The sequence below is a fragment of the Camelus bactrianus genome, chromosome 32, assembly GCF_048773025.1.
Source record: "Camelus bactrianus isolate YW-2024 breed Bactrian camel chromosome 32, ASM4877302v1, whole genome shotgun sequence".
NCBI classification, from domain to species: Eukaryota; Metazoa; Chordata; class Mammalia; order Artiodactyla; family Camelidae; genus Camelus; species Camelus bactrianus.
In genome coordinates, this window is record NC_133570.1 from 945,091 (window position 1) to 963,206 (window position 18,116).

General features: G+C 50.4%; 1 protein-coding gene and 1 long non-coding RNA gene across 5 annotated transcripts in view; one reads left to right on the forward strand and one right to left on the reverse strand.

The window, feature by feature from the left end:
* The window catches only part of SFSWAP (splicing factor SWAP), a 66,625-nt gene extending 60,014 nt beyond the window's left edge, over positions 1-6,611 (reverse strand). For 2 of the 4 annotated variants that reach the window (XM_074356223.1, XM_074356222.1), the window contains exons 1-3: positions 6,238-6,610; positions 3,517-3,686; positions 2,804-2,935 (exon numbers count right to left, since the gene is read on the reverse strand). In XM_074356223.1, the coding sequence (XP_074212324.1) occupies positions 2,804-2,935; positions 3,517-3,686; positions 6,238-6,455 (520 nt within the window). In that variant the 5' untranslated portion in view covers positions 6,456-6,610. Of the gene's footprint in view, positions 1-2,803; positions 2,936-3,516; positions 3,687-6,237 lie in introns of all 4 variants that reach the window. The other 2 variants (XM_074356225.1, XM_074356224.1) reach the window with 2 other exon arrangements.
* Positions 6,612-7,119: 508 nt separating this feature from the next.
* Positions 7,120-14,063, forward strand: LOC141575773 (uncharacterized). Its single transcript, XR_012503579.1, has 2 exons — positions 7,120-8,975; positions 11,194-14,063. It is a non-coding gene; the product is annotated as an uncharacterized LOC141575773 (long non-coding RNA).
* The last annotated feature ends 4,053 nt before the right edge of the window (positions 14,064-18,116 follow it).

The window sequence follows — 18,116 nt, forward strand, 5'->3', positions numbered from 1 at the left end:
AGGCCAAAGGTGTGCGCAGAAAGCATGTTTACTGCAGCTCCCTAAAATGACACAGTGGTGGGAGCTTTGTTCCAACAGCCTGCCTTGGCACTAAGCCGCCCACAGAAACAAAGGCGTCTGAATCCAAAGGGCTTTGTGCACAGGTGGGCTGCGCAGATTCCCTCTGTCCTCACACACACCTTTATTTACAGAAAAATGGCTTCGTAGCGCCCAATAAAAACCAACCACTGCACTGTTAGCTCAGACTCAAGTAAACTTAATGAGTTTTTCTCGTTAAAAAGATAAGGAACAACGATGAAAAACTACGAAAATCTAAAGGCTAGGAATTGGCCTGAAAACAGCTGCAAGAAGGCAGCGAGGAGTGAAGTCACACAGAGGAAAGGCGCCATCAGCCGCTTCTGGACACCAGCACAAGGTTCTGAAGTATTAAAACACGTACGACAGCGCGGCTGTCCCTCGGTATCCGCAGGGGAAACCCAGATTCCTGGACGCTCATGACCTGAGGCTGGCCCTGCGCCTGGGGCTCCACGCCCATGGTTTCCCGGCAGTGCAGGACCATAATTACTCAAAAACCCGAGAAAAAGTGGACTGCACCGTTCACTGCTGTGTGCTCAAGGGTCAACTGTGCATCAGCTTTTAAAACCAAGGAATATTCAGATGTGTTGGTGACTCAGGAAAACAAACAAAAAATTTTTTAATTTTAAGATAATACAACATTAAAGTAAAATGTGGTTGTCAGTGGTACCGGGTACCAAACTGAATTTTATTAAAAAAGTGTTTACATGTGCTTGTGTGCACATGTGTTTATGTTCCTTTTTCTAGAAATGGCATTTAATTTATATTAATATGAGTTAAACATAAAAAGTCAAGCTGTAAGCTTTATATGGGCCCAACTTCTATAAAATTAATCGGCACATAAAGCAAAGCTCTGAGAATGTGGCTCCATTTTAAAACGTGACACATTTCAAACACTGAGGACTTCATGTTACAGAGAAAGTACACTAGAAGTTGGAAAAGAGAACGAAGTCACATTAAAGTTCCTAAAATCCAATAATCACAACCAAGCTTAACATCAGTTAGTCCAGTAGTGACACTGGGACGACTGTTCAACTCCTAGAACAGGGCTTGGCAACGTCCCTCTGCAAAGTGCCGGACGCCACGTACTTCTGGCTCCCTGGGCCCGCGGTCTGCCTCTGTGCGACTCCAGGAGCCGCACAGACAACACACGGACAGACAAGCGCGGCGCTCCCACGACAGAACTTCACCGTCACAGGCCAACTGGGCCTTCGGTCATAGTCTGCTGAGCCTAATCTAAAATGTTAAGGAATTATTCTAGATTTTTCAAAGACAGTCGATTGATCTTGCAAAAGGCACTGGCCTTTGGAAATCTCAAATCTTCGCTTGTAAAGTGGTGACAATGAGCACTCCTCCCTTCTGATCAGACGCCACATGTTTAAAGCAGATTCAGTGCATGTGGTTCAGAGATGAGACAATAAAATATGAACTGTCTAGAATCCTAAAATGGATAACTTACTCTGGATAAAGGGGTGAGTGGTTACTTCTTAAACCTGCAAGAACACGGCCACCGCATCATAACCTCTGAGATACGCTTGGATCCAGAAGTCCGTGCAAGAGGTGTTTACTACCTTACCCGGGCTTTAACTCAACACGGTTAAAATCACACCTGGAAAATCTTGGTAGAAGCTCACAGAACAGAGCTGTGCAGCAGGGATTTTTACGCCCACAAAGTCACGAGCAGAAAGAAAGGAAGGGCGGCGAGGAGAGTGCTCGCACACGTCTGCCCCCACACCCCACGGCTCCACGTGACGCGCCCCTTGGTAAAGGGGATGGGGGAGCTCCCGGGCGGCTGCCCCATGCAGGCGGATGGCATTTTAATGTTACACTGTTACAATTCCTTCATACTTGTTAACAGGCTTGTTACTGACGGAGAAGCCAATTAAGTCCCAAATCACAGGTTCAGTTAGCTCTAAAATTAAATCCCTCTGTATATGACTCCAGTTTATTATTCTGAACATGAGAACAGGCTTCTAAAGCTGCCCTTCTCTTCAGGCAGAATATCCTGAGTCCAGTGATGCAACCTCAGTGTTTCAGGTTCATTTTACTGTTACTGACAATTCATGACCGATCAGCACGCAGGGCGGTAATAAAGATGCTCCCAGGGCCGATCAAAGTGACCTCGTATGTTTGGTCCTGTGGATGCGAGTCCAGATTTTTCAGTAGCACTATTTTTTCAAAAAAATATTCAAAGTTCTCAGAGTTAATCCAGAAAGGCATTAACTTAAAATCTTTAATTTTATGTAAATATTATTTTAAAATACTGTGGTCAGCATACGTCCCAGGGCCTATCAAGCATAACCAGGGCCTTGTGCTTTTTCTATTCAGTAAGAACCGACCCCCAGGTGTCCCTCCACTGGACAGCTGCCATAGTTCAGTCGTGGAGGGATGTGAAGAAGCAGGTTAGCAGGAGGGTGGCTAATGCCTGTCCCTTCAACGCCCCAAGAATGAGTCACTGAGATTTCAACAGACGTGCTGTCAGTCTAGAACCAGCATCCAGAGGGGGTAACTTCCTGCTCCCTGAACCCAAGAGAAATAAAGGAAAAGACAACGAGATCCCAGGCAGACCACTCGCCTGAACTCACTCTCGTCTCTACGAACAAGTCACTTCCCTGCTCTCAGCTGTTTTCACCCTGAGAAGGAGCACCAGCGACATTCTGTCCCTGCCCCGCGGCGATGCCGCGGTGACTGTGGCTGCCCCCCGCGCCGCCGCCTGGGCGGCCCTCACCTCTCTGCCTGCAGGGCTCCTCCTCCTCCGTGGGCTCGGACGGGTCATAGTAGGCACCGCCGTACGTGAGCCCCACAGCACGGTAGCTGCCGTCCTCGGCCAGGGCTGCGCTCAAACGCTTGTATTCTTCCTCTTGAATAAAAACGAGAATTTTATTAACAAAAACAGAAACTTACTGAGAAAAATTTTATACATATTTCTAAAGTTGTAGCTATCGGTAAAGCATACAACACAATTTCTCCAACCTCTTTTTGAGGCAAAGACAGTTTAAAAATTCACACTTCACATCTATCAGTGTACACTTCTGCCAGCACGTGTTTACCACAGACAGCAGAACACGCGATTTTGTGGACAATTTCTTCCTGCTGAGAAACTTGGGGATTAAGAACTGCATGAAAGATTGTTAAGGCAAAGACAAGAACATCAATTTTAATTTATACGATACTGTTAAAGAAGAACAGTTAAAGAGTTTGGTTTTTGTTTTGTCAAATCCCAGTCTGCCCTCAAAAGCTGGGAAAATTCTCTGTGGCTCTATATATAAACTATCCTGAGGTCCTCTCAGAACGCAAAGACTCCTGTTTTTCCAATCCACTGGGTACTGTCAAGATAATATCAGAAAGAGTGAGTATAAAAAAATGAATGGGAGTAACTTTTAATATACTTAAAAAAATTTTAAAAGTTTGTTGCTTAAGTAAGTTTGTCTTGAGCAGTACCTTGCCTTGCCTCCTCCTCAAGCAAGTCCGTATGCAAGGCTAAATACCTCTCCTCATCACACAGGGCCTCGACGCGGGCCTCCTCTTCGGAGAGCTGGTGGTCTCTGTTCCACGTCGAGTACTCAGCATCGTACTCAGACAGGTCATGCAGGTGACCGCGCCCATCGTATCTGCAATGTGAACGCGCTGGTCAGCGGCAAGGAATCACCCTCTGCGGTGCTGTGTGCGAGGCTTCACGTGTATACTTACCGAGTAAAACAAAGGAATCAAATAATAAAGCAAACATAAAAACTCTTCCCAGATTTATACTTAATTTGGCTAGTCAAAGCTCACCTACTTTTAAACTCCAGTTATCTTAACAAAGTCTCACTCCTTTCCACACTATGACAAAACTTATAATTAAAGGTAAGCACTCCTCTAATAGCATAAATGGTGTCCACCTCGGTGGCAGTTCTTACCGTTCATGGTTTCGTTAACCATTCAATGCCATTTGCCAAAAAAAAAAATTAAAAGAAAAATTTTTTTTTCTGAAAAGTCAAATATCATAGCTTACATTCACACAAACCGAATACATAAATACCTATCCGTAAGAACCAAACGGTCGAAATTTCCTCGCTCCTCTCTGCTAGTCCCGAACTCTCAGGAGAGATCTTCACCAAAGAAACTTGCGTCCATTGGAGGTAAAATCGTGGCTAGGCTGGCCCCCTAGCCACTTGGCTGAGGAAATAAGTGCTGGGTTATGTGATAGAGAGACACACATACATAGGAACAGTGACATATACGTGCAGTTTAAGGAGGTTCACTGGAAACAGAGTAAAACTATTAGAAGACGCAGTGTCAACCTTTTCCTTTAAACTTCACACCCCCAGGAGATCACATACACGAAGACACATCCATGTGTCCCAGCATGGACCAACAGGTACGTTAGGCAAATTTAGAATAAGAAGAGCACTTTCTGCCATGCTTTTAACATAAAAGATTCAGTGTAGATGCTGTCAATGTGCAACTCTCAGATAACGAGTGAATTAGAGAATTTTACTCAAAGCACTCAGATTTAGGGTTGCAAAAACCAATAGAGAGAGACAAACAAAAGTCTGCCTAATTTTTAAATACTGACTTTTGTCATGAGGACCAAAAAATACTACAGAAAAAAAAAGACAATTATAAGAAAAAAGGCCAAAAATTTCAGGGTAGCCAAGTTATTGCATTTTATTTAATTTCAGAATTATTTTTACTTTGATGTAAACCTCCTTAACTTACAAATGCAGATCATTATTTTAAAATATCGCACATGTACATGTGTGGCGTTTGCTCCCCACTAGTTTGGAAGACCTAACTCACATCATGTACAGAATGATATTGGAAATTGCATAAAAAGCTCAGACTTTCTCGCTTACCAAACTTTAATAATAACAAATACCACAAGTAACACTTTGGAAAAGGAAGCTCGCTGACAACTCAGGCAGCATCATTCAATAGAAACCACGGTTTAAAAGTACAGCGTGCTTGAGCAGAGAGCGGGGCTGTCGGGTCCAGACCTGAGAGGGCAGCCCTCCCTGCACGAGTCCTTCTTGTCTAGATCTAACTCCAAATGGAAACGTTGGGGATGGAAAAAGACGTTTGGTCATTAATGTGTCCATTCTGGTCAGCTCAGAGGTCATCCCTACAGTCACGTTCCAGGGCTTTGCAGAATCCAGTTTTAATTGTCTCAAACGATGGCCTTCCTTCGCTCGGAGAGACTACTCCACGGTTTAATGGTTGGTCACTCTTACTTTTCAGTCCGGGCCCCAGAAGTAGAGTTGCCAAACCGGTAAAAACCAAACCAACAAACAAAAATCCCAAGGAGAAGGAAGGAGGGACTGAGAACACGGGAAGGGAGGGGAGCAAACGTCCTACATCATGTAATGTCATCCTTTTCAAATCAAACACCTTTAGAAATTCCAGGCCCCGGGACCCCGCTCCCTACCCAAAGTGGCTAAACATACTCTAGGGTGATTACCTCCAGCGTGTTTGATCTGAAAAGAACACATCTGTATCCCTGGCCCACCCTTTGGCTTTAAGAGACAGTGAAACCAGCCCTAAGAACGCTACCTCTAAGAGCAAGGCCAGTGTCTGCAGGAAGTCAACTGGCCTCCAGCTGAGGGGCAACTTCACCCTCGGCCTGAACCTGTCAAACTTATCGCATTAACACAGGATGGGGGAGGAGTCGGGGGGAGTCAAATGTCATCCCGGCAAAATACGGGCGCTCCACAGTGAGCGCTGGGGCATGAAAGATACAAGGCCAACTCATGCGGTCCAAGAGGGTTCTAACTGCGGCATCAGCGTGCAGCGTTTCGGGCTGCCCTCCCACCACACCCAGCCGTGGGACGGAGGGCCCCAGAACGCCGGTCTGGAGAGGCCCAGGGCGCGGGCAGCTTCCGCCGCCCGTAGTGGCAACTGCAACCCAGCGACAGGGGTGAGGGGTCGCGAGAGGGGCTGCAGGAGCAGAGACGATCCCTCCGGCGACAGACGCGGCACGCAGCTCCAGCCAGAGACTTAGGGCAGGTTTCACCGTCCCCCTCCCCCCAAAACAACAGGGGGTGCGGACGGGGGAGGAGGGTTTCCCCCGGATCCCCGATGACTCCAGAAAACCCCTTTTCAGTCCTGGCCATCAAGTCAACATCAGACGAAATCAAGCGGGCGAGGGAAGGGGAGGACCGGCGGGTGGGGGGAGGAACCGACCTGTCGATGAGGATCTTGTGGTCCCCCATCCAGGGGATGAGGTGCTGTCCCTGTTCCTGGGCCAAGGCCCGTTCGTCGTCCCGGAACAGCTTGCAGGCATAGCCGAAGACCAGCAGCTCCACTCGGTTCCCCCCACCGCCGGCACCGCCGGGCCCGGCCTCCTCCTTCGCGCCGCTTTTCCTCTCGGTTTTGGCGCGGCCGCTGCTCGCGCCGTACATGACAGCGTCCCCGGCGTCCAGGCTGGTCCTCTTCTGAGCCACGCCGATGTCCCCGACGCCTCCGCCTGGCCTTACCCCCTCAGTCAAAAGCGCCGCATCCCGAGCCCAACCTCGACACCGCCGCCATAGCGGGCAACAAAATGGAGGAAGCGCCACTTCCGGTGAGGGGCGGCCCTACTTCCGGCGAGCGGATGCGGCAGATTCGCTACCGCTCCGTGCCGTCTAAGCCGGTAGAAAATACTTGGCTTTGACTTTTCGCGTTCGGAGGCGCCACCACGTTTGGGGCTGTCGTTTTCCGGGGAGAGCGCGTTTTTAGCGTTGGTTCTCTCCGGCGGCCGTCCAGAGCAGCTGCGAAAGCGCGGCGCCGGATCGCGCGCTACCTGCGCCCGGGCGGGTCCGAGAGCTGCGCGGAAGGAGGGCGGTAGCTGTCTGGGCCGAGTGCGCGGTCGGCGGGGCGGGTGCTCTCCGCGCCTGGGCGACGTTTCCTGTCCGACGCCGCCAGGGCCCGGGACCGTGCAATCTGGGGCCGGGGGCTGTGGAGCTGTGGGCCGTGGGGTCGGGGGCCGTGGGTTGTGGGGTTGGGGTCTGTGGGGTCCGGTGCTCTGGGGCCGGGGGCCGTGGGGCCGGGGGCTCTGGGGTTGGGGGCTCTGGGGTCAGAGGCAGGGGGCCGTGGGGTCGGGAGCCTTGGGCTGTGGAGCTGTGGGGTCCTGGGTCGTGGGGGCCGGTGCTCAGGGGACGGGTCTTGTGGCTTTTCTGCAGCCCTGATATCTCCTCGGTCCTGGGGTTCACGGCCCTCGTCTCGCCTACCTTGGAGGGTTTCCTTGGCGTATGTCAGAGGAAGCTGTGAGGCTCCTCACGGCTACGGGACTTGGGGGGTCCTGGGGCCCCTGTGGGAGAAGTGACCGAGGGCGGGGCTGGGGACCCGCTTTTGGAGACCAGTCACTTGGATGCGAGGTGACTTTGCTAAATAGCTCCTCACGGCCGGTTTCCCACCTGTGGTTCCACTAGGAGCTAACGGGCCTTCTCGCCCAGCCTATAGCTTTCAGCCCCAGTCACGGGGTGGCCTGCAACGCCCTGGCTTGGGGACCGGAGCTCCCCTTCCGCCCCGGGACTGGAAACTGGGCCGTGAGGCAGACAGTCTCCTTTCTGGGCCGCATTACTTGTCTGTAAATCAGTGATACGTTTTTCTCTGCTAGTAAGGTTGAAATCAAATCATGTACATGAACATGAGTAGGTTTAAAAAGATGAAGCTGCAGGAGGTTCCCACCCAAGGGCCTTCGCGTCTTCCGATTTCTCTGGCTTTTCGTGTGGGAGGCCCCTGGTCCAGCCCCGTCCTGGTCCAGCCCCGTCCCGGTCTCGGCCTGGTTCTAGCTGTCCAGGCTGGGAGAGTTTCTCACTGAGCTTGTGTGACCCAGCTGCACTGTCTTTGCTGCCCTACCACCACCACCCTGCGTGTAGCCCTCACCAGGATCGGCTTCAGGGGAGCAGGGGTTTTGTTGGGTTCCCTGGAGCATCCTCAGTGTCTAGAATAGCGCCCGGCGCACTGTGGGCCACGGATTGGTCACTGTCTGTTGAATGAGGGGGCAGGCAGCTTCCTGTCCGGCTCTGCATGGCGGCCCGCTACGCCAGAGCGGGTACGGGGTGTCTCTGTTGGTTACTCGGTTGGTCCCACATTGGTTGCCTCTGGGCACGTGCTGGTCTGTTGAGGTGCTTGGCTGGTTTCAAGCTTTCCCTTGGGTTCAGGGAGTGGAGTGAGGCCCAGCGTTCCTAGTCAACCCCCACCTGCTGCTGCGACTCCTCAGAGGGGTTCTGAGAGAGCATCCCTTCCGCCCGGCTTGAGACTGAAAAGACTGACTTTGCACTCCTGACTGGTTTCAGTTCCAGTGGAGCTTTTGCGTTGGTCCTGTGCTCTTTCGGAGGCTGAGTTTTCTCATCTGTAAAGTGAGGATAGTAAAGCGAGGACACGACCTTCTTCAGAAAGCTGATGGAGATCTTGGAGTCGATACTCAAGGGTGTCCGTTGTTCTGCCCCGGGTGTGTTTTTAGACGACGGCTGGGGAAGGATAAAGGAAGGAGTAAGTCTGATCTCAAGACAGTGGGTGCTGAGCGGGTGAGATGGTGTTTAAGCAGCCAGGAGAGGAGGGAGCCAGGCCAGAGGCGGGCTGAATCCTAAGTAGAGGTCTTGGGGTGAGACAGACCAGAGCATTTTCAAGGAGTGATAGATTCAGTGCAGTGTGGCCGCAGCCCAGGATGTGGCCAAGTAGGGAAGCCGTGGCAAGAATTAAGGCTGGAAGCTTGTAGACTTTGGGAAGGAGGGTGGACTGAATTCTAAGGGCAGTGGGAACCCTTGGAGCGTGTACGTTGGGGAGATAGGGAGGGGGGCAGATGTTGAACTAGCTCAGTGTGTTTTGGACTGTGGTTTGCAGTCCACTAGTGGTTATGAAGTCAGTTTCGAGGCTCACAACCAGCATGAAAACCTGAAAGGAAGAGAGATGTTCCCAGCTGGTTCTTTGCCTGTCAGGTGAGTTTTAGAATTAGCACGGCGAGTTATTCCCACCAGCCCGCATGTGTTTTGGCTGGGGTCACTTGGGGAGAGTTGACATCTTTGCAGAATTTGCTCTTCCGCTATATTAAAGCCTCTCATAAAGGTTTCTAATTTTCCTTGTAAAGATTGTACGTCTTTCATTAGATTTATTCCAGACAGTTCACTTTTTGATGCCATTATTACCCCCTTTTAAAATTCCATTTGCAAGTTGTTTGTTGTTAGGGATACAATTTCAAAAACCATTTTGTATTCAGTTGCCTTGCTCAGCTTCATTATTTCTAGTTATTTATCTGCAGGTTGGTTTGGGTTTCTGACATGTGCAGACGTTTTCCTGGTCTCAGAGTAAAGGCCCCACCTCCACCATTGGGCGTGGTGTGTGGTGTCAGTTCTTGGAGGATCCCTTTGCCAGGTGTTCAAGGTCATCCCACCTTGGTCATGGTATTTTAGTTTTTACGTGCATTGCAGGATTTGACTGGCCAATGTCTTGTTTAGGACTTTTTTGTTGTTCACCAAAATATTTCATGGAAGACAGCAAAAGACAAAACTACAGAGCAGGAGCAGACGTGGGTAGTTGGCAGAAGTCAGCCAGCCGGGACACTTAACAAGTTTGTACGGACCAGTAAGAAAAAGACTGATTTAAAAATTGGTAAAAGATAAACAGACTTCTCATGAAAAAAAGGAAACGTAAATGGTAATAAACATTTGGAAAGGAGTTTAACTTTATTATTTGCAAAATGAAAATTAAAACTGCAACGGAAGGAAAAAAATTTTATAGCAATAACAACAAAGAAAAAAACCCAAAATTAAAAAAAAATTGAAAAAAAAGGAAACTACAGGGGGATACCATTTTGACACCAGCTGAATGGACACAGATGTTAAGTTCAGCATCAGTAAGAGCGGGTGAGGATCTGGGGCGGTGTGCACCCTTGAAAGCTGCTAGCGGGCTGTTAATCGGCACGACCACTTTTTGGTTTGTTTTACTTATTCTGTTTATCTAGTTTGTTTATTGGTACAACCACTTTCGAAAACTGTCACTATCTAGTAAAGTTCGACATACTGACCAATACCCAGCAGCTCCACCTGTCGCTGGACACCCTCCCATGATGCCCCAAGTGTCACAGGAGACCTGGACACAAGTGTCGTAGCGTCGTTAGTTGAATGGCCGCAAGCCGGAAACAGCCCAGGAGCCCATCAACAACAGAATAAACACCGCAGTATGTGTACGCACAGCGGAACGCAGTGCAGTGGAAGGGGCTGGGCCGCGGTACAAGCGAGAGCGTGGCTGAACCCTAAGTAATCTGGAGCAAAGGAAGCAAGGCGGAAATGTGCAAATGGAGCTTCTGAGCTTTTGTGATTCCGATCCTAGAATTCAGACAGGAACGACGAAGCTATAATGTTCAGGGGGTGAAGTCCAAACAAAAGCAGAGCAATGTTGATAAAAGGGGTGACCTGGGGATGGAGGGGGAAAGGCAGAGGCCGCCGAGGGGCCTTGAGGACGCTGCAGACATTCTGTTCGCTGAGCTGGGTGACAGTTACAAGGGTGTTCATCACTGTTGGGTGCGTTTCTCTTTAATGTTTCTAAAAAGGGAAAAGGGCACCTCAGGTGTAAGTTGGTCCTATTTTCTGATATTTTTATTTCAGTCACACGCACATGGTCATCATATAAGATGCATTTCTTATTGTGGATCACAGTAAAAAAAAAAAAAAGTTTGAAAGCTGCTTGTGTTAGATGGAAGATTCCTCCCTAGTCTGTAGTTTGAAATGGCCAGTAGCTCCCATCATGAGCATCCTTCCCACACAGGAATGTATGCTTCTTAATGCAACTGGAGTGTTAACGTGCTGGTGGCTTCAGGCGGAGGTGACGCGTAGGCCCGCCAGCCCTTTTCATGTCGGGTCAATGGCTCTGTCCAGTCAAACCTGAGCTCTCTGACCTCCAGTTATTTCGCCTGTGCAGTGGGGCTTGAGAACCTAGCCAGGTCCCCACTGTGAACGCTAACTAGTCAGTGGAATTGGGGGAGGGCACAGAGGAAACGCCTCTCCTAGGATCACCCCACGTTGGCAGGCAGAGGCTGTGACAGGTGGTCTGTTTTTGGACGTAAATAGAGAGGATGGGTCTACGTGGTCTAGATTTCTAGGTCCATCATACAGTTTGCCCTTTTCAACCAAATGTGATTTGATTTTTACACATTTGCAGGAGTTCCTATGAATGATACAGTGAATGAGGAAAAAACCTCTGTTGAGCCACGGGTCCCAGCTTGGGTTCAGGGTTATGAAAAAGCCCGTCGGTCGACCCACCTCGCCTGAACACCTGCTGCAGCTCAGCCACTTGAATGCCTCTCATAGGACTGAAACCCTGGGTGGTGGAAAACTTGTATCTGTATCCCCAGGTGGACAGAAATGAGTGACAGTGCCCTGTCTGTCATTTGGAAATTCCATCCAGTGGCAAGTAACGTGGGGGCCCCTTAGCAGCGAGACAGACTGGAGGGTATTGCGGTTTTAGTGGGATGCGTTGTCTCCTTGAATAAAATACGGTCTTGCGAACGAAGAAGGGAGAGAGGGCACTGTGGGCCAGCTAGCAATGTCTGCTGCAGTGCACGTCGTTCCTACTCTTAATACACAACCAGATGGTGGGGGGAGGCATGGAAAGACGTGATTACTGAAGGGGCACGAGATCTGTGGACCTATGCATCTGAAAATGCGTAACTTAAGAATAATGGCTCACAGCATCGACACTCAGTCAGGGTCCAGTTAGGAGAGCAAGGACGGTGCAGCGGGTGTGAGGGGCATCGGTGCCCCCGAGCACAGGTGTCACCCAGTTAGTCCACGCGGGGCCCCGCTGAAAGGCAGCACACCCCAGCTGGCGCTGACTGTGCTGAGCCCCGCACCACCTAACTCAGAGCTTTGGCTGTCCCAGGGACGGAATCTTAAACTGCTGAATCAGGATCCAGTGCCAGTTAAGCCATCTGCCTGGTAGACCCCTGCCACCTCCTAGAGGAAATCAGCCTCTTGTCTAACTTCCTTGTTCCCGCTCCCGCCTGCCTACAAGACGTCCATGTTGCACAGCTCCTTGGAGCTTCTTTCTGTCTGCTAGATTAGATGCTACACTGGAGTCACGAGTTGTTGAATTAAAAACCAGTAAGGTCTTCAAGGTCTGCTCACTTGGAGTCTGGTTTTTGACAGCCCCTTCGTGAAGATGCTCTGGGATTGCAATCTCACGTGGGGGCTTGTGCAAGGTCACCGGCCCTGGCTGCCTGCTGCCAGGTCTGTGCTGCCCACCAGGGCAGCCATCCTGCCCCCGGCTGGGTGCGCGGTGCTCAGCGCCGGAAACGAGTTGCTGGTCCCTGTCTTTGAGAAGCTCAGGGTCAAGTTGGGGAGACAGACGTCGAAAAATAAATCTGTTCTGTTGGGATATTTTGTAAGTAGCAATTTTTTAGGACGTTTTCTCAGCCTGTACGCTGCGAACGCGGCCTTCCCCAGCCCACCTATGCTGTTATGTTCTCAACATAAAATCACCTCAGCTGCAGGGTGACAGGGGCTTGTTGCCCTCAACTCGGTATTTTAACAGCCTAGTTTGAAGATGGAAAAAAATCGAGTTGTACCAAACACAGTAGTGTGTGCGTCGGTTGGTAAAGGGCATTTTGTGTTTACGGTAAAGATGAAAAGATACCATACATTTCATCCTTAACGCGTGCCTTTTTATCTTCCTCCTCACCCGCCTCCCATTTTGTTATTTCTAGAAACTTTGGAACCTCAGGAAGCGAAGCACTTTCTCAGCACAAGAATAACAACAACAACAAAAACCCAAACTCCCACCAAACATCTCTGCTTTTTCTTTCTTCTCCCCTCACCAGTAATATTTTCAAGATTCAGAAACAACTACAAAAATACAGTAACAAGATAAGCAATACATTCCCCAATTTCCCAATTTTTCCTGCCCTATTTCATATCTAATATATCTGTTAATCCAGCCTTTCTCCTAAATTTCTTTGAAATCTAATTTTTTCAGAGTGAAAACCTCTGAAGAGTTATGGAGCATTTTTGGAAACAGCTTCATATTTCTCCCCTGCTTCGGCCAGCGCTCGGCGCAGATGTGTAACTGGCATTCTGTAATCCTGACAGCAGTACCCCGGACGGATAGGTTCTTGGACCTTGTGCGACTCAGCCAAGTCACACCCCACACTGGTCGCCTTCATTTATCAGCTGCACAGTTTCACCATTTAAAAATAAGAATAGATTTACCCTATGATCCAGCAATCCCACTTCTAGGCATGTATCCAGAGGGAACTCTAATTCAAAAAGATCCATGTACCCCAGTGTTCATAGCAGCACTATATACAACAGCCAAGACATGGAAACAACCTAAATATTCATCGACAGATGGCTAGATAAAGAGGTTGTGCTGTAATTATACAATGGAATACTACTCAGCCATAAAAATAAAATAATGCCATTTGCAGCAACATGGATGGACCTGGAGAATGTCATTCTAAGTGAAATAATCCAGAAAGAGAAAGAAAGAAAGCATATATCACTTATATGTTGGAATCTAAAAAAAAAAAAAGAAAAGACGCTATGAACTCATCTACAAAATGAGGAAACAGACGTGCAGACGTAGTAAATAATCTTACGGTTCCTAGGGAAAAGGAGTTGGGAAGGGATAAATTTGGGAGTTTGAGATTTGCCAAATGCTAACTACTGTATATAAAAATAGATAAAACATTTCTTCTATATAGCACAGGGAGCTCTATTCAATATCTTGTAATAACCTTTAATGAAAATACAAAAACAAATATATGTATGTATATGCATGACTGGGATGTTATGCTGTACAGCAGAAATGGGCACACTGTAACTGCCTATACTTCAGTTAAAAGAAATGAGAATATTTTAAATAGACCAAACTGGGGAGAGGAGGGTCCAGCTCACGTGGTGGAGTGTGTGCTTAGCATGCATGAGGTCCTGGGTTCAATCCCTAGTATCTTCTGTTTTAAAAAAAAAAAAAAAGTAAATAAACGTAATTATCCCCTCCCCGCAAAAAAACCCCTAAATAAATAAATAAATAGACCGAACTGTGCCCTGCCGTCATTTCACCCCTGCATGTTACGTTCTGGTTTAATTGTCAAGGACCATTCACAAACCGCTTCATCTCACTTGAGCCATTGTGATAAATTGGGGGTCGGAACTTGAGGTGCTCCGTGTGAGCTAAGAAGGAGGAAATTCGCTCCCTGTGTCCAACCCACTGATGGCTGATCCCGGGCCGTCACCTGCCTCCGTTTGTCTGGAACATCCTCGTAGGTGCCTCCGGACATCCAAACCTGCACACACACATTGCGATTGTGGCCTCGTGCAGCCAGAGGGGCTTTGCAGATGGGGTTGAGGTAAGGATCCCGAGTGCTCCGCTGTGCTCTCGTGGCACTTGAGTAGTTTCAGTCTGGGGCTGCTGAGATTAGTGTTGCTATGACCGTGCTGGTGTGTGCCTTTAGGCGCCCATGGTTACAGACTCCGGCACTCACGTGGCAGGTGTATTCCTGGGGATGTCTGTGATGGGTTGTAGAGCGCTAAGCTTGAGTGGGTGCTCCAGGCATTTCCACTGGGGTGTACGGATCTGGGCCAGGTTGTTTAGTCCCCGAGCCTTTCCCAGGTGACACTGATGCCAATCAGTGCGGCCGACGCTGTCATCTGAGCTGTGGAAGCACAGGTGAGTGCCGAGACTGGGAAACCAGGACCAGGTTTGGGAAGAGAGACCAGAGCTGGTGCAGAGACGAGTTAGCGAGTGTCTGCTGAGTCCCTATTCTGCGCCCAGTACCACTGCAGAAGGCATCCAACCGCGTGTGGGGGATTTAACTGGGGGGCGCACACCGTGATTTAAGTGTGTGCGGCTGCACTGGGGATTTGTGAAACAGGTGCGAGAGCATTTAGTATTTTTGGCTGTTGCCAAGTTACATCCTTTACCATCTGTCAAATGAGCGCGGAATGGACTCAGAATGGAAATGGTGGCATCAAACTGTCCTCATCCAGGGCGTCTTCAAATGACCCTGTCCTACACCCAAGATTCTCCCAACCAGAGGCAGAAACGAAGCAGGAAATCGTTTTCTTCCTGGAGAGGTGGAGCCCGGCTCTCGGTGGATTTCCTCACAGGAGCAGCCGGTGGTCTTGGCAACCCGCTGACCTGCCCTGTGTTAAACTTCCCTTTCCTAAGCTTCAGAATTCTTACATCCTCCTAAGAGCAACCTGACCCTCTAAGAGTCCACAAACAGTCTTTTCCTCTAAATCAGGAAGCTTAAAGGGGCCAGGCATGTAATGCCAATGAGGACGGTGCAGTGCTGGAAGGGGACACGACCACGCCCCACAGGGACCCCAGCCTGGGGGCACAGATGAGAAGCTGAAGGTGTGGGTTTTCCAAAGGAAAAGAACTTTTTAAAATTGAAGTGTAGTTGATTTGCAATGTTAGTTTCAGGTGTACAGCCAAGTGATTCAGTTATACGCATCCATATATATATATTTTTTCTTACCAGATTCTTTCCCATTATATGTTATTACAAGAAATTGAACATAGTTCCCTGTGCTGTACAGTAGGTCCTTGTTGTTTATCTATTTTATATATAGTAGTGTGTGTCTGTTAATCCCCAGCCCCTAATTTGTCCCTCCACGCCCTTTCCTCTTTGGTAACCATAGTTTGTTTTCTGTGTCCGTGAGTCTGGTTTTGGTTTGTAAATAGAATTTGTATCATTTTTGAAAATGAGATTCCAAGTGTAAGTGACGTCATTGGATAGCTTTCTCTGCATGTCTGTGGAAGTCTGGGTTTTCCCGTGAACCTCGTTTCCCCCTTTTTAAATTTGGAAGCAGCAGCCCAAATAAACCATCCTTCCCTCAGGCCAGCATGTTGCAGTCTCTGCTCTGTGTGCTTTTAAATGTGATGTGAGCCAGCAAAGTAATACTTTAATGGGGGGGCTTTGGCAGGGGGGCCTGGGGAGCACAGGGCTTCTCAGACCCCGGGAAAATCCCGAGCCTCTGCCGGGTGACGGTCCCCACAGACGTGCCCTGTAGGGAGCATGTCCACCCCCCCAGCATGGCTGCCTCCGACTGTGGGCCCCGCTCGCTGGATAGTGCGTCCACATCCGAATGCACGGTTCTTTCTAAATTTAACTCCCCGATCCCGCTGAAACTCACTCTGGCGCTTTGCATTACGGGCAGCGTCACTCCCTTTCGGCACCCGGCAGAGCTGTATGGTTCTACGGTTAGGAGAACCCGTTAGAGAGTCCCTTTGACGGCTGGGAACGATCCGAGGGACGCATTTGAGCAGAGGAGGCGGCGGGCCGCCGCATGCAGGGCGGCCTCCGCAGTCCGGCCCCAGTCCACAGAGCTCGGGCTCCTGCTTCCGGCTTCCCGGGGCCTGGGGTCGGGTGGGCGCAGAGGGAAGCACCTTCCACCCTCCTAGGGCGCTGGCGGCCGGGGGTTCCGTGGGGCACCCCGACAGGTTGACCTCGCGGTGGGAAAGAGCAGCGGGGCGTGGGCTGAATCAGGAGAATCTGATTGGAGGGGCCTTGCGACTTCAGTGCTGGGGCCAGACACGCAAGTGCGGGGAGCAGTCCTCTTGAGTCTAACCGGCTAGAGGAGCTGATTCGCATTTAAATGATGGCTGGTGAGTGATGAGCATACAAATGGCGCTGGCAAGTGGTGTTTTCTGTGCCGAGGATCTGTTTTGTTCCCAGAGAGTTAGACCTCAGGGAGCATTTTCACTCCGTCCAAGTGCTGGATCAATCTGTCCACTCCGGGCTCTGGGAGCCTGAGTCAGGGTCGTCGGGGTGAGGGGGTAGGCACCGGGACAAAGCCCACCTGAGTGCTCCCTGGTCAGTGTCCCCAAGGGCCTGAGCTCCACCCAGCTTCCAGGGCCGAATCCCCTGGTGCCCCATGTGTAAATAAATGAAAATTAGTGGATTTACGGGCCCTGCAGATTTGCGGAATTTGGGGGGCATGGACAGAGGTGGGTTCTGGACTGGGAAGTTCTCCTTGCCACCTGTGGGATGTATTTCCATTCAGTCTGGGATGAGTCAAGTGTGGTCCGCTGAGGGCTTTTAAAAAATCCGAAGCAATATTTACATGTTTGGATACTTCTCTTGAAGAATTGGAATGTCTGGGCCTTTGGGTCATGATTCTGGGATTCTGGCATGGAGATGCTGTCCTGGGGCCAGGAGTGGCTGTCCCTGAGGACTCAGCATGTCCCTCTCCCGTCCCACCCCCCGACTGAGCCTTGCCAGGCGCTAATACCTTAGTCACCGGGTCCTGAGGATCTGTGGGGGAGCCTAGGAGAGGGTCGGACACTTAGGGACTTGGGTGGTGCCTGCTCACCACGGTTACAGACATGTTTCTCATACTTAAACACTAAGGACTGTTAGGGCCACCGTGAGCTCAGAGCCACCAGGTGGGGCGGGTGGGGAGGGTGGCTGACCGCGTCCCGAGCCCCCACAGCTGCTCCCGCCTCTCCCGGAGCGGGTCTGACACCATCACGCGGACGTGTCCGCTGGGAGCAGGGCTTCCCGTCACCGAGCAGACACGTGTCGTTTCCTCCCTCCCCCCCTCCCCCCTCCTCTGCTTTGGCTCCACGTCTCTTTGCAGAGGAAGGAAATAGGGAACCCAGCGCCAACCGCCTGCCCGGCCCCCACCTCACAGGACAGGAGAGCAGGGTCCCCCAGGGCCAGCCTTAGCCTCCGGGGGCGGCCTGACACCGCTTCCTCCCCCGTCTCCCTGTCTCTCTCTGTCTCCCTGTCTCTTTCTGTCTCTGTCTCCCTGTCTCTTTCTGTCTCTGTCTCCCTGTCTCTTTCTGTCTCTGTCTCCCTGTGTCTCTCTGTCTTCCTGTCTCTGTCTCTCCGTCTCTCTCTGCCTCTGTCTCTCTCGTAGGTTTAGTCCCTGAGCTGACGGGGTCAAGCGTGCTCATTAAAAGTCCATCATCTCAAAAGAGCTGCTTTTGTACCCAAACGGGGTTTTGAAATTGAAATTGCCGGAGGTCAGCGCATTAGCCCCGCAGACAAAGGCGGCTGGGCGCCCTCAGACCCCCTGCTGTCCCTGCGGTGAAGCCGCCTCTGACTCTCCCGCCGCAGGGTCCCCGCGAGGGGCCGC